Source organism: Leuresthes tenuis, unplaced genomic scaffold, assembly GCF_036924035.1.
Source record: "Leuresthes tenuis unplaced genomic scaffold, fLeuTen1.0.hap1 SCAF_14, whole genome shotgun sequence".
NCBI classification, from domain to species: domain Eukaryota; kingdom Metazoa; phylum Chordata; class Actinopteri; order Atheriniformes; family Atherinopsidae; genus Leuresthes; species Leuresthes tenuis.
In genome coordinates this window covers 22,229,302-22,245,319 of record NW_027325368.1, presented here as the reverse complement: position 1 = coordinate 22,245,319, position 16,018 = coordinate 22,229,302, and the positions used below count along the sequence as shown (strand labels likewise).

Below are 16,018 nucleotides of genomic sequence, written 5' to 3'. Positions count from 1 at the left end.
ACCTGCACAAATAACCACTTATGAGGTTGTTTTTTGGAAGGACAGTTCCGTTTGCCGACCATGGTGGTAGTGTCACAATGAAGTTCCAGAAACAGTGTTAAGCTTTTGCTGTGAAACTTTTACGTTTGCCGTTGTTTACCAACTTAGCTATGACACATTCTGATGAGACTGTGGGAGGAAGCTGGAGGATCCAGAGAATATTCCAACAGGCACACAAGACAATGCAAACTCCACGCAGAGATGCTGAGACTGAAATTTTAACAAGAAATCTCTTTGCTCTGAGGCAGTGATAACCATCTGGTTAGCATATTGGCACACCATTGGCTAACCACTGCGCCATTATTCTATTAGAACTCAATGTTATATAAATACAAAAATTCAGCAATGAGGACTGCCCAATGTTAAGATCCAGTAAAGATTATTTTTCCAATTATTCATGTTCTAAAACCTCTGGCTTGACAATAACTAACTTAAAAAAGGACATTTGCTCAAATACATGCTCTCCACCTCTGTGAGACACAGACAGACAAGAACAGAGAAAAAGTAGTGTGACAGAGAGGGTTTATTTTAGACTTTGTCACAGTACGTCTCTGCTGTGTCTCTGCCTGAGGAGGACATTTTTTTATTCACCTCATTTAACTGGCTTCCCATGTGCTCTGCTGACACTGTTCATTTCCCTGATGAAGGGAGAAGGTAAATTCTGCCTTTCATCTGACATGTTGTGTACTTGTAACGCCTGCTCCAACAGGCAAATATTCTTATGATGTTTAAACAACAGGTTATACTGTTCAAAGTCAGTGAGCCCATTGCTCTTGTTTGTATAATTTTTTAATTACTGTCAAGCCTGACGTAGATACCTTATCGTTCTAATTTCTTAGCTGTTTCATATCTCCTTAATCATCGTATTCAAATCCACCTGTCCTTTTTCCTCTCTTCATCATTACACATGAAGATCATTAACCACATTTCTGTTACTGGTCATACCAACCCATACCTGCTCCCATTCCTTTTTCTCCACCCACCTGATGATGTGAAAGATGGCTGATATGAGGAGCTCATTGTAGATGGCCACAGCAATGTAACGCGGCTCGTGGAAAGCCGAGGGGACGGTGCGGACGGCGTAGCACAAGTAAACGCCCCACAGGAGAAACAGGAACTCAGCTGAAACACAAACAGAGCAGACTGTAACATTTCACCTGATTTAAAGGTGTCACTGTCATTCACTTCTTGGTTGTGCTGGCTGTTTTTTACCCACAGAGCAAGTTTATTTCATCTGAAATGCTTCACGTGTGGCTGATATTTGCTTTAAAAGATCAATGTATCATGTCCGCACAAACTGTTGATGTAATAGTTCGAGATCTTGAGAAATAAACTAATTTGCTTTCTTTTCAGGAGTAAAATTAGAAGATTAATACATTGTTGATTTTTCCTCAAAACAGAATGAATAAGACGCCACAAGGATTTGGTCTTGATTCAGGTTTGAGCAAATGTTTCATTTCTACTCATCCAAGATACTGTTCATCCAAGTGCTGATTTCATTTCTGTAAGTGTCTGCACCAAAATGAAATGTAATATTGTTATTCTTTGTCAATGTAAAGATGTTCACTGCATAATGACAGTAAAATACTGTCAGTACATAACTGTTACAAAGTGTTCAAAGCGGTTTTCTATTATGTATCAAATCACTGTGTGTGGGAAATTGGCCAATTGTCGCCCCCTGCAACTGCTGCAGGCGTCCCTGCTTGCTGAGAAGGTGCCACATGGTGAGAAGGGGAAGGGGGGGGGTCTCCCAAATGGAACGGACAAGATTGTATAGTGTAATATACTAATTAATCTTCCAAATAATGCACATCTCATTCATAATGATATAAATACAGGCCTATAATTCCTGCACGTTTTTCTGAATTGAGTGAAATGGTTAATGAAAATAGGTGATACGAAACGATCATGTGGTCACCAAGGTCAATTGGTTTAGTCTTGACTATTGGTTGTGAGTGACAACAACAGTGTTGGGGGATCATGGGAAATCTGTTGATTGTTGAGTGCCAAATGGACAGAAAAAGGTGAAAACCATCAGGTGCCCAATTCAGGAAAAAAAAAGAAAAGAAGAAGATGAGAAACGAGCAAAGGATAACTGATAACTTATGCTGTTTTGTGCTGGATAACTGGATTCACTTATATAATAATAAGAAACTGGCAGTAGGATAACTGTAGGTTTTAAGTATGTTTACAGTTTACAGTTTATGATAAGCAAAAAATAAAAAATAAAACTGACAAATTACTGTAACACCACTACTTTTCATAGTTGTGAGTAATCTAATGAGCACTTTTCCAATTCCCTGCCAGTAGTGATAATAGTGAACCTATTTGTTGTCCCTCTGTTGCTTTAAGGCTGGTGAAGTTTCCCAATTTCAGATTTCTATTACCAAACCTCCTTGAGGAAAAGAACACCAATTTAAATGTACGACTGCGAGACAAGGATTATCATAATTCCAGCGACTTACTGCGCTCATGGTATCAGTGAGTGGGCGTGGATGGTGTATGTTTATCAGAAACAACTGTTTTATACTGATAAATTACAGTTCCCCACTGTTATTTGATAACTGGCAGGATGAACTGTTTAATTACGTGTGGGATGTGAATTTAACAGTAAATTGCATTTATTACGGCTTGAAGTATACAGTTTTAAATCCACTGAAAAATTGACTGCCATTTCTATACAGTGTGTACTTGTGGTATAAAGCAAACAGGGATCAAGAAGGTGATGCTCATCTCTTTTTCGCACTTGCAGCTAAAATCGTTGGTGACATCTCCTTTTTTCTTTCAAACTATCTTTCTTTTTTTTTGCAAGACCGTCACTCTGTGTGCAATGTTTCCCCCCACTGGGCAGCTGTTTTCCTGACAGGGTGTTGACACCTTCCCGCCAACATCTAATCTCACCTGAGTCACACAGTTCCCAGGGAAGATGTATGATAAAAAAGCAAAAGGCATTGAACTTAGCAACAGTGATTATCTTAGAATGAGGAGAGGAGAATCTCCTCGGGGGTTTCTGCATTTAAAGGTATGAAAATTATGTCCTGAGTCCTTCTAATATCTTCTCTGGAATGAAGCAAAAGTGGCAGATGAAAGAATTTGGTTTCAAATGGAAGATAACTTTAGTTTCCATGTGCTGTTTATAAAACTTCCTCATGATGTTCACACATCAGAGATCTAATAAAATCAACACAAGGTTAGTTGTTTTTGTTTGCAGACAGGAAGTAGCACCAATAACTATGCAAAGGATTTTATTTAGAAGTCTGTGCCCTGATCGCAGACCATAAGTATTCATGAGTAGAACTAGTTGATAAATTATAACCAATTACACGGTGTTTAACCCTGATTTGGGATGCATTGGGAGCTGCATGCATGCAGGAATAGAAAACAATTCTTACTAATGCAGATTAATTGCAGATGCATATAAATTGCTTATTGTTATCGTTATCAAGCAAAAACGTAGAAAATCAATTAGACTACTTGTCACAAGCATGACATGCTGCATCTTTAAGTCCTCCAAAGCAGCTTTGACGGGTGCTTCCTGTCCTTCAGTGCAGCAAATCAGCATGTGTGCCCCCCCCCCCCCCCCCCCCCCCCCCCCCCCCCCAGGCTGTCAGAGCCACCGGCAGGGCTCCCACATTTCCTATCTCGTACACACACACTTGCACAGGGCACAGCCAAAGGGATTCTCGTGCGTTTTTACTTTCTTTCAAAGTTGTGTGTTTGTAAGAAGAAGTCACACAGAGACACACACATACACACTGTAGATCCTGCTCCTCTGTCCCTTCTCCAGAGTGTCCTTAGCTTTCCTCCCCCTCACAGGCCTCTTCTCTTCCTCTCAAGTTCTGTTGGTGGAAAACTCTCTCTGCATCGTCGGCTACATCCCTGTAAGCTTCATACTTCACAGGCTCCTTTCTTCTCTTTTCCTGCCACTTTCACTCACTTCATCTGCCCGTCTATCAGTTTTCAGAGGCAGACCAAGCCTCTCTTTGGGATCCATCCTTTTCCTCTTTCCAAACAGGATTACCCCCCCTCCCGGCTGTCAGACTGGCTCCAGTGACGTGCACATCACTGCCTCCTGCTTTGAGTATCTGTCATTTCAGAGGCTGTACTGTAACGCACATTCAAGGACATCTGGGCCTTCAGGGATAGCGGGGCAACAGTGACTTCTTAGCATTGAAGTCGCTTTTGTCCGCTATTAGGAGAAAGGTATGCATTCAGCTCATAAAGAGACTGCTTTAGAGGCTTTTTCCTGTTCCAGGATTATATTTGCCTGCATATTTCTTTTTTTTAACTAAAGGTTCAGTAGTTGCAATCAGAAGAGCCATATCCAAATAATTTGTGCTCACCGTGGTAACCACGTGCACCACAACAAAGTGTGCCAAAGAAAGAGATTCGTTTTACAACAGAGGTAACTCACTGGCCACAGAGCTACTGTCTGTTCACTTACTAAATGACTGTAGCTATAGTTGAAGAGTGTTTGCTATCGGCGCACAACTGGAACACTTTCTGAACAGGACACATCATCGTCCGCTCACCATCATTTAAAGCCGGCGACTGCAGATCCTGTTCCTAAGGTCTGCTTTGAACTAGTGTTGAGAATTAGTATTAAGTATTAACATGTTTTAAACCTGAAATCTGGGTTGAGTTTAGCAACAACAATCACTATAAAAAACCATTCAAAAACGGTTTAGTGAGCAGTCGGTTTCATATGATTTGTGCTGTCCCTCACTACATTACACCATTTATTTGTGGGAGAGATTTTCATTCATAGAAAGGCTCATGTTGTGAACGCTCCCTTGAGGCATGCTTTTGGTAAATAGCTGGCGTATTCTGCTTTAAAGCTGGTGGGTGTCCTACTGACTGGAACAAAAGGGTCCTCCATCTTGTTTATCCCATTGCTAACATGAAGGGCCATTTATCAAACTGCTTGTGTGGGGACAGATAAATAAAACTGGGAACCAGATAATTAAAATCCATAAATAGATCAGTTTTATTTTTTATAAATAGAAAAAGTACAAATTTTATATGTCTGAATGAACAGACCTATGAGAGAATTGTAATGGCTTCTGGCAAGTAAGCAGTGCATTTTGGAACAATTAACGTCTTTCTGATAGAAGTAGCTCTATTTTGTCTCCAACAGGAAACGCATTAGAGCAGAGAAATTTATAACATTTATATCAGATCCAAGATTTCATTGGCATGCACTTGTTTAATTCAGTTGTTAATCACAGTTCAACAAAGATACATATTTCTTAAGACTTACTGGAAATTAGAGGATCCAGTTTAAGAACTTAGACAGAACTCTTAATTTGTATGTAAGCCTTTTGCTTTTGGTATCATCAGCTAAAAAGTATCAGAAAGGAGAGCCAAGTCCACAACAGATACAGGAAACTCAATTCCTTAAGGTTGGGGGATTTTTTCCTCCCTTTTTTAGTGAACAGAAGCAAGATTTGACACTGGAGCCTCGGACTTAAAGCCACTGACCCTTAAGCAGAATGCTCGCTTGTTTACATAAATGCAATCTTACCCTACAAAAAGGTTATGAAATACTGTACATTTTATCAACAGTCAGCAGAGTTTTCCAACATTTACATTAAATTCCATGTACAGTGCTCTGCTTTAGAAACCAGACCTCAGTAAATATGTCTTACATCACATGTAGAGTCTGAGATGTAGCTCTTGGGGTTTTTGCAGTTTGCATTTTACAGTCCGACCTTGGGGTGAACTTTCTGGGACGTCCACTCCTGGGAAGACTGGCAGCTGTCTTGAATGTTTTCTATTTGTGAAGAATCTTTCTCTCTGCAAAATGACAGACTCCAAATAGTTTGGAAATGGCCTTATAACCTTTCCCAGATTGATGGGCAGCAACAATTGCTTCTCTAAGATAATTTCTGACTTCTTTCCTCCTTGGCATCGTGTTAACACACACCTGAATGCTGACAAAACCTCTGCTTTTATAGAGGCGCTCACACTGATGCTGAGCAATTAAACAAGTGTATTTGATTAGCAGTGCCTGCCTGCTACTTACCCTCTTAATTCCTCTGGAAGCAGTAAGGAAGGATTCACACGTAAATGTGTCAGACGGTGACAGACTAAATATTGCATTGTCAAACTGAATTCTGGCTTGTTGCTTTGCTTTTCTATTGTAGGTTGTATTGAAGATTTGGCTGTCGGTCTATATTTTTCAGCATATATAATATAAAATCATTTATTGTTTTGTTTTTTTTACTTTACTATCTTTTTACCTTTTTATTTTCCCTAGTTGCATTTTTTTTCTTCAGAGGTTCATAGTTACCCATCCTCAGTATCTCTACAGGGTATCTTTACACTTTACACAATGTTTTCACAAACTGAAGTCCGGCAAAGAACGATGTGTGCTGGAGAGTCACAGTCGAAGACTTTAAGGTTGTGCTGAACTTCCAGGTGGTTGGCATAATGGGGGGTAAGGTGGAGGAGATGAGGAAATGGCAGATGAATTGCTGTGGTGATTGCTACTGAAAGCAGCCGTTGGAAGAAGAATTCGAACTTTGGTTTAAAAAACAGATTTTTACCGCAATTTTAACAATGACAGAGCCACATAAGTGGTACCAGGCTTTATTAAAATACATTTTAAAATCAACTTAAAACTCCTCCAAGGATCTTAAATTCAAACAAATGACCCCTGAGTGGCAAGTAGCACATTCCTCAAACAACACTATTTCTTCTCCAGATAGCTTTTAAAGGCTTCTCCACACATCAGGTACATGCAAGTAGAGAAATACAGGAACCACACACTCACCGACTGCCATCATGTAGTCCCATCTGTCCAGCAGACACATACTGAACTGCAGTCCCTCTGGGGTGAGGCCTGCAGCAATAAGAGCCTGACTTAGCTCAGGGTTCTGACATACAGCCGAGGTCCAGGCCACCAGGAACCACAGCACCACCAACAGAATGACCACCAGCAGCCGCAGGACGCGCCAGCTGGTCATGTATGGCGTCCTCTGGGCCGTGCGGGACAAGAACACCTTCAAAACCCTGGGTTGGGGAATGAGTGGCAGGGAAAAAGGGAACTCTGAAGCAAATGTTTCAGTTTGTAAGGTGAATGATAACGAAAATGTTTGACAGAATACACATAGAAATGCTTTCTTTCTACAAGCACAATTTTGACCCTGCAAAATGTCACCAAAACAGGATGCAGTAACTTGTAAATCTCATAAAACAAGATTTTGTTCACAATAGAAGATAGAAAACATGTTAGATACTGAAAGTGAGACATTTGACTATTTAATGGAAAAAGCTCAGTTTGAGTTTGATGCAGTAACACGGCTCAAAAAAGTTGGGACAAGGGCAGCAAAAGGCTGGAAAAGTAAGTGATTCTAAAAAGAAATGTGTTGCAAATAACAATATTCTAAATAATAATCTGATGGTCAGTAACACGAATGAGTATAAAAACATCACCTCTGAGAGGCAGAGTCTCACAGAAGTAACAATGGGCATATTAGCCATCTGCAAAAAACTGCATCTTTTACAAACTATAAAGCAATTTTAGAATAATGTTCCTCAATGTAAAGTTGCAAAGACTTTGAACATGCCATCATCTACAGAAAATAATATGATATAAGGATTAAGAGAATCCGGAGACATCTGTGCGCAAGGGGCACGGTCAAAAATCAATATTTGATACCCGTGATCTTCGGGTCCTGCTGTTGCGATGCATTAAAAATCAGATTCTGTCACTCAGGAACTCTTCCAGAAATCATTATCTGTGAACACAGTTCACTGTAACACCCACAAATGCAGGTTAAGCCCTATCATGCAAGGAAAAAGCCACACGTGAGCATGATTCAGAAACTATTCTCGGAAATCATGGATGCCGAATCCACCAGACTACAGAGGGGCGGTCCTGTTTTACTTGTCATCAGTGCTCAGTTCAATAGCCTGCATCTCTGATGGCATGGGGGTGCATTAGTGCCTATGGAACTGACAACTTGTACATCTGAAAAGACACCATGAATGTTGAAAGGTATTTACATGTTTTAGAGCAACATATGCTCTCATCCAGACAACATGCTTTTCAGCGAAGGCTTTGCATAATTCAGAAAGATAATGCTAAATAAACCACATACAGCATTTATTACAACAGCACAGCTTCAAGGTGTAAACATTTGATGCATCATGAAAAAAAAGAAAACACCTGAATCTAACAAGAATGCAGCAACATTCATCTCCTAAAGGTCCAGCAACTGGTGTCCTAAGTTTCCAGCTGTTTATGGACTAATAAGCTACAAAGCATCTGGCGCATTTCTTTAATTTGGGGAATTTGGGGTTGCCTCGTCTATACTGACTACTTAGCATTTGTAAATCAAATTAAAAATGCAGCATGGAGTAGTAGAGAGTAGTGATGTTGTAATTGTACATTGGCAAATATAGCCTATAAATATATAAATATCAGCAGCATCAACAGACATGCTGTAGGAAAGCTGCCCTTTCTCAGTTTTCTGTGCTCATCGTTTGCAGTCTCTCTGGACTGTGACAAATCCATCTCATCTCTGATATTCAGTGAGACCAGGCAGTAAGAGCTTGGCCCCGAGGCACACTTCCCATCCATTGAGCTCAGGAAAAAAACATCAAATTGGTAATTTGACCAAAAGAACACTCTGGCCGGCCTTTGACCTCTTTCTCCAATCTTGGTAACACTTGCTCGGAGCTGCAGAGCAGGAAGCCAGAGTGCGTGTGTGTGGTACAGGTACTGTGGTGCAGGCAGACAAAGAAATATCAGACCTGATGTAAAAATCTAATCTGCTTATGGACAAGACTCCACACAAGTCTGCATGCAGGCTGAGAGAGCTGAATTATTGAAACTGAGAAAGGTTAACCCCTGAGAAGAGGAGAGAAGGAAAAGAAAGGAGGCGATCAGAAGATAGGAGACAAGAAAAGGGAAGAAGGGCTTTCCATATTTTTAGTCGTTGCTCTCAGTTTGACACTATTGATAGGGATAATTCAGAGAAATAAAAATGGCACGGTACCTGTACAGCTTGAGGATCACAGTGCCGTACACGATGGCGAAACCAAGGAGGCGAACCCACCTCAGGAGGATACATCGGAACACACTGGGATTGAAGTATAGGATCATCACCTACAGAGGTGCAGCAGGGTTAGCGTAGGTTCAAACACATGCTGGCACACACTGATTATGCTTTGTCTTTGTTTTTCTTGCAAGCCAATAGTCACACACATTACATTCCTCTCATGTTCACCATAAAGGAATGAGGTACGTCTCCAGCATGAGAGAAGCAGAGCAGAGCTCGAGGCAGAGTTGGCCTCACTGATATCTCCCGCCCGCCTTCACAGCTCCCACTGGCTGTATCCAGTATGTTGCTCATATGTAAGGTGCCAGGACACATTCAGTGTGAGTTTGATTTAGCTCATTCTATTTCTTGTTGGGGTGACTATCTTATTTCCAAACTGACGCTGCATGTATTTTTCATGGTCCTGGTTATCTTTACTCTGTGAGGTTTGAAATGAAGCTTTGAATCTGTTGACGGTTCATAAATTATTGCCCTATCGTTTTCTGCTTGATCTGAAGTTTTTCTTTAGCTTTTTTCCTCATTTCGATCTCCACTGTAAACTAGGCTACCACAGAGGCTGTAGAGACAGCTCTTGCATGCCAAGCTGTATAGATCAGAGTTTTCATTTGCACTTCTATTAGAGCTGCATTTCATTTCATTAGTGTGCTGCTCAGCAGGATGCCACATGTCAAATCTGCAATGACCTGAGTCCAACATTCTTGGACTCAGTCCAACATTCTACTCCAAAAATGTCTGTGCTCATCTCCGTGGAAGCAGAAAAAGCCTATCAAACACTTAATTGATACACGTCCCCACACCATTTGAGCATGACCCCTTCCTGACTAAACCTGATTTAGCTTTAAGTGGTTATCGTAAATTTAAACAAAGCTTTTTTCTTCCCCTAAAGCCAATCCAGGGTGGATATATGGGATGGTTGTTATTTGTCAATTTTTTTGGCAAGATTATAGAAAAACTTCCAAGCCTAGCTTGGTGGATAATTGGAAGGCATAGAATAGATGAACCGCTGTCTGATATAGGGAAGCCCACTCACATCTACATGGGTTTGAAATGGTGGGCCCTTGGAAGGCAACCTGTATTTATAAGGATGTTGGCTGACTAAACTCTGATTCTGGCTCTCTTCCTTTCTCACCCAGGACTGACTAAAGCCAGATACACAACACAAAATTTTTTCACATCGCATATAAATGTTGGCCGTCCCAAACGGCCCAGATCTCAGGAAAATCAGCATTCGACAGGCGGTTGACAAGCCCAATGTGTGAATGTGACAAAGAGGCAATTTACGAGGTCTCTGGCCAAATTTCTGGCATGTTAGATATTTTGTATGAGCTGCTGAGCTGAGAGCTCATTTTTTTGTAGGTACCACGTAACTGATTTTGGTACTTTTTTTTGTTAATACCACTGTTAAGGCTCCAAGCAAACTTTACAAACTTTTCACCTTTTGGGTGAGGATGATAGACCATGTCTAAGACGATCAGTGAAACGTGACACCTATGTTGAGATGGTACTACCTGCAGCGGCGAGATTAACAATCATCCACACATTCGTTGAAGTAGCTAAAACAGAAACTTTACTGGGGCACATAGATGGAAAAAAGTCTCCTCTTCATCACTTTTTTCTTTTTCATTTCACTTTAAAATTTGGACTATTTTCTGTGGATTTTTCACAGTAACCCCTCACTGTAATATTTCTAAATCACAGGTTGTAATGCAACAAAATAAATTAAAAAAACACCAAGCAGGGTGAATAATTATACAAGCCACTGTAACAGCTGAGTAAGCCACGCACCCACAGATTGGCCATACCGCCAACAATTGAGAGTACAGCTGTTCAACCATCCAATGTTGAAGGCGTTACTCAAAAGATAATTTCACCCACACTTTTTCTAATATATTTTCTGTCTATACTTTAGAGCTGTATGATGAAGCCTTTACTTCCAGTAAACTACAAGGCTTAGCTCTCGCTTGACTTGAGAGCACCTGACTGGGCAAGGATCTCTTCTTGATGGCAGTGGAATGAAATGCACTTTCTGGAAAATACACTTGTAAATTTGCTTCGCAGTCATCAACAAGTAAAGGTCATAGTATTTCAACCTTCAAATGAATCACGGGGCTTCATATACAATACTGCAGCGTAAGCCACATAAATGCATACCTGAAGAATGAAACACGGGAGTCTCTCTCATTCAAGAGATAGCAGCTATGCTGAATAATTAAGAGTAACGACAGCACCTGTGACCTCTTTTTCTCTGAAAACAAGCATCTGTGACCAATTCAACTGCAAGCAGCCAACCCTGAGGCTGTGACAGTCTGGCTGGGAGATGCTTCAGAAGGCAATGGAAACTAATGTGTTATTGAGAGTTTGAATACAATGCAGGCTACACTCTTTGTTACCTACATGTGCAGGAATGCAGCATGGAGACAATGGTACACTGTTGAAATTATGAAATGGGACAATATATTATTCAGCTAGCAAAACCGACTCACAAGATGATTTAGAGATAATGTCACAGGGACATGAGCAGTGAACTAATCTACAGCTTATTCCCTCCTCATTATCATCTTGGTGAGATATATTTCACCCATTCTGTCAAGTTGTGTTTCAGTGTGCCGTTAAACTGTCATAACATCCCTCTTTTCAGCCATTAGCGAGACCACTCTCTGTTCCGCTCTTGTATAAAGACACGTGTCACAGCACACCAAGCCAAAGCTGCTGCAACCACAGGTCTCAACATACCTGATATCAGCAGGTAAGTGGAACACAGACAGGTTTGTGTAAAAAAAAAAAAAAAAATTCCATTTTTTTTTTGCTACCAAAAATGGATCTCTCAACATTTCAAACACACTTTTGAAATTGGACAACCTCTGTGTGACTCACCGTTTTCATAACAATGAGGTATTCAGTGAAAGTTAGTGACTAACAAAGTTGAAAAGTGTATTGCTTTGGGCTTCAGAACAATTTAGATTTTAAATGTTAATTACACTATTGTAATATTTCATTATTAATTCTTAATGGAAAACATTGTTGATCCCTAAGGCCAGAAATATTATTTGGAGTGTTGTTTGTGCATGGCATTTGTAAGCTGCAATTTATAGGTGACCGAAAGGAGCTGTGTAGGGCCAAATTTGACCGAATGTTTGGTCATAGGGTTGGCATTGGTAAAAATGTCAGGAAGCTTTGAAGACAAGCTTGTGGAGACAGTCCTCAATTACCCGTATCTTTACGATGTGTCTTTGCAACTACACAGTCACAAATATGCTTGTCAAAATATCTGGAGAGATCAGTATCATTATGGCAAATGATCAAATGATCAAATTGTCAAAAACTTGTAAGTATGTGTAAACAATGCAGATAGATGTATTTTTGATGACAAAATGACCAAAAATCCCACTTCTTTCCCTCCATTTCAATGCATTGAAATTGTCCACCAATGACTTCCTGGAACCATCTAAAAGCCACATGAATCTCGTGAGGATCATGCATTTTGATTTTCCATTGTCAGTACTTTAACTTTAATGCTCTAGTTTTGTTAACAGACCACCCTGTAAATTTACCTGCCTTAACTCTATGTTCCTTTGCCAAATTATAGTTGTGCAACTATAACTGCGTACAATCACATGGACTTCAAATAAAGACTATTCCTTTCCTACACTTTGAGCCTATTTCTGTCTCTGTCATTTAATCATGATATCTAGACTCTGTTATTGCTTTAAGTATGTCTTCCACTGTTGAGAACAAAGAAACATTTTTGAGAAGCATGGTCATTATATAATAAAAAGACTGAAGCCCGCTGGCTCTAGCACCAACAGAGCTGACAAGTACACAAAAGTGTAAAAAAGGAACAGAGAGAGACAGTCAAAGACCAAAAAATAGACCAAATGTGAACAACCCGTAATCATTCAGCTGGCAATTACCTTTTCTCCCCTGTGTCAATGACTGTCTTCGTTTTGTCCCCTGTCCCCACAGCTCTCATGCTAACCCGGGTTAAGGATTAGCATACTCCCAGACACCTTCATCTGTTTGCCTCCATCTCATCTCCAAGCCCTCTGATCTACATGACATCCCGAAACAATAAACCACCTCTGCAAACACGAGTACACAGCTTCTTACACCCACATGGAGTACTGTACAACCACACAAATACCAATCCAGAAATCCATGCACAGCTGCACATGGACACTGAAAAATAAGAAACTGTAAAGACATCTAAACGTATTCATGATTCCTCCCCCATTCTGCCTACTCTCACAAACACACACAGATACGAGCAGTCAGTAAGAGCATTACACCCTTTCCGCAGCGCTACTCATGTGAAGGAATTAAATGAGAAGCCACTTTTTATATCGTCTAGATATGAAGGCAGCCATCTTGGTGAGCATCCAACCTCCAATGCCTCCTCCATCAATTAATCAGCAGAGGTATTTTTAAAACAACTTGTGCTAGAACTTGATGGACTGTTTAAAAATGTATTGAGCACTAGTGTGGTACAGCTGCAGCTGAGGAGGCTTGTGGTGACATTAAATAAAAGAAAGCTAGCAAGAAAGAAAGAAAGTAACCAGTGGCAGCAGCAAATGTTGAGTTTGTGCAAGATAACATGGAAAAAGAAAATGCAGAGGAGGTTATGAGGGGAAAACAGGGTGGTTTGTGTATGTGTGTGTGTGTGTGTGTGGGGGGGGGGGGGGGTGTTGTTGTTAAATGCAGAAACAGATGGGCCGACAGAGAAGGAGTCGCTTGAGTGTGCGAACTTAAGAGAGTAGCAGGATATTTTAGGGGAGCTATATTTGGGAGTGGACATATCCTTGGGATAAACCGGGGAGAGGATGAGTGGATGCACACCAAATCAAGCAAGGTTTGTTCACTTAAGGATGCAACAAACCCAATCGCAGGTCCTCCATTTTGCCCCTAATTTACTGCTCATGACAACACTAACAGCAAATACACAGAACCTTTATCCCAAGAGTCAGATGAGCTCTCCGCAGCCCTTTCTTCTCCACGGATATTGCATTTGTTTTTCTGTCTAAAAATGGCCAGCATCCAGCCTTCAGGCTTTGTGTTTGAAGAGACCAGTGGCTCACTGATGGCAGTCTGCATGAGTATTTGAAGGGAGTGAATTCCCTGGCTTCGTCAGATCTTCCTGCTACATCGAACACAGGTTTCCTCCATCTGTTTCCCTTCTAAAGATGGGCTTCTTATTCAGCACTCCAGGTGCACTGTGGGCTGCGCGCACAAGTTCAGATACACACATATACACTGCACAATGACACCCACCCACTCACACAACACAAAGGCTGGCAAAGGCAAACACAAAATAAGACACATTCATAGTGTACTTGCACACCAACTGTGATGTCTTTCTCTCTGTCATTGTCCAGACAATTGCTGTACAACAGCAAAATGCAACTGAGGAAGGCAGCCATTATTACCTTATTATGATACGAAGATGCTGTGTATTGTACTGAATGCAAATATGATTTTTTTTTCCAGAATAAAACTACTGTTGAATATCTCCTGCGTCATCATGTTACATATAATAATCCTAATGTTTAACGTCAAACCTTAGGCATAGCTTTATTTGTGGGCAGTCTCATCTGCAGTAAGTGGGCAATTGTTAAAAGTCAAGTCCGACTCTTTTGAGACTGCAGGTACTCAATAACTCAAACACTGGAACCACTATTTCTGCATTCATCGACAAATCGGAAATAGAGATTTCCAATTTCCGATTTGGACATTTGAAAATAAAAAGAAGCCTATTAGAGATCAGGTTTCCTTATGGGGGACACACAATATAAGACATATAAGACAATTTGCAACCCAATGCAAAGCAAAAAGTATGAGCAAAAGAGTTTTGACTTCCCTCTTCTGAGGTACAGCGAATGCAGCATGACTTGAACTCGAAGTTTAGGGAAGATGAAAGACGAGGAGGCTGAATAGTTCTACTCTGAGCAAGATGCTTGACTTTCAAATCCACCACAAGTGCAAGACTTAAATCACCCAAATATATATTCTGAAGCACAAAAAGAGTTAGCGTTTCTTCCATAATATGTCCCCTTTAAGCAAAACCATCACTATTACTATTTCTTTTTATGGTAAAGGATGAAGAGAAAGTGGTATTTTCTATAGAAAATATAAATGGAAAGACTTTAAGTATGGGGGAAATATGAAAGAAAAATCTGTAAAATTCTTCCTCTTCAGGTTAGTGCTCATTGCAGTTAGATATTAGTATATCAGTATTGGATGACAAAACAATGTGTGTTCAATTACCTACTTAACATACACACTAGTTTCTTATAAAAAAAACAGAACACACTCTAGATAACCAGCAACCCTCCAGTATTGAGTATTATGTTTGCCACATTGGTTATTGCGACTCACTGCTGCTTTCTTCTAAACAGTAGGCCACACTCCTGCAAAAACACCACAGAAATTGTAAAGGAAGTATGATTTGCATACACAAATGGAACTACACAGTTTCACATTCTCCGTTTCACAGCTGTACCTTCTTGGGTTTTGATGGGTCGAACAGATTTCTATAGAGACAGACCCGCCTGCAAACTCTTTACTGCAGCTGTTTTTGTTTTTTTAAACACACACCTTGAGCAGCACACAGCATGTTACAAAAATCAATAGGTGAACGACCACTCGAAATGGTACCAAAGCGCTCGGAAAGTCAGTAATTGGGAGGTCAATTTTGGTGCCAACTGCTGTTGGCAGGAGAATGGCAACCATAAACCAATTATAAGATCTCAAATACAGTAACCTTAAGAAACTGGAAGTCCATAAGATAATAACTTTGTGGGTGCCATGGACAGTAAGATATAAACAGAAACTTACTGGGAAGTAGAGCAGTAAAGCCCCAAACAAGATGGCTTCCAGCAGAATGAGTCCAGATGTACGGATGCGCTATTAAAGAAGAA

General features: G+C 40.5%; 1 protein-coding gene across 1 annotated transcript in view; it reads right to left on the bottom strand.

The window, feature by feature from the left end:
- Window positions 1–16,018, bottom strand: part of gpr158b (G protein-coupled receptor 158b) — a 67,297-nt gene that overhangs the window by 13,642 nt on the left and 37,637 nt on the right. Inside the window, exons 5-8 of the mRNA XM_072364225.1 lie at window positions 15,936–16,004; window positions 9,045–9,154; window positions 6,815–7,053; window positions 1,023–1,161 (exon numbers count right to left, since the gene is read on the bottom strand). Of these exons, the coding sequence (XP_072220326.1) occupies window positions 1,023–1,161; window positions 6,815–7,053; window positions 9,045–9,154; window positions 15,936–16,004 (557 nt within the window). The remainder of the gene's footprint in view (window positions 1–1,022; window positions 1,162–6,814; window positions 7,054–9,044; window positions 9,155–15,935; window positions 16,005–16,018) is intronic.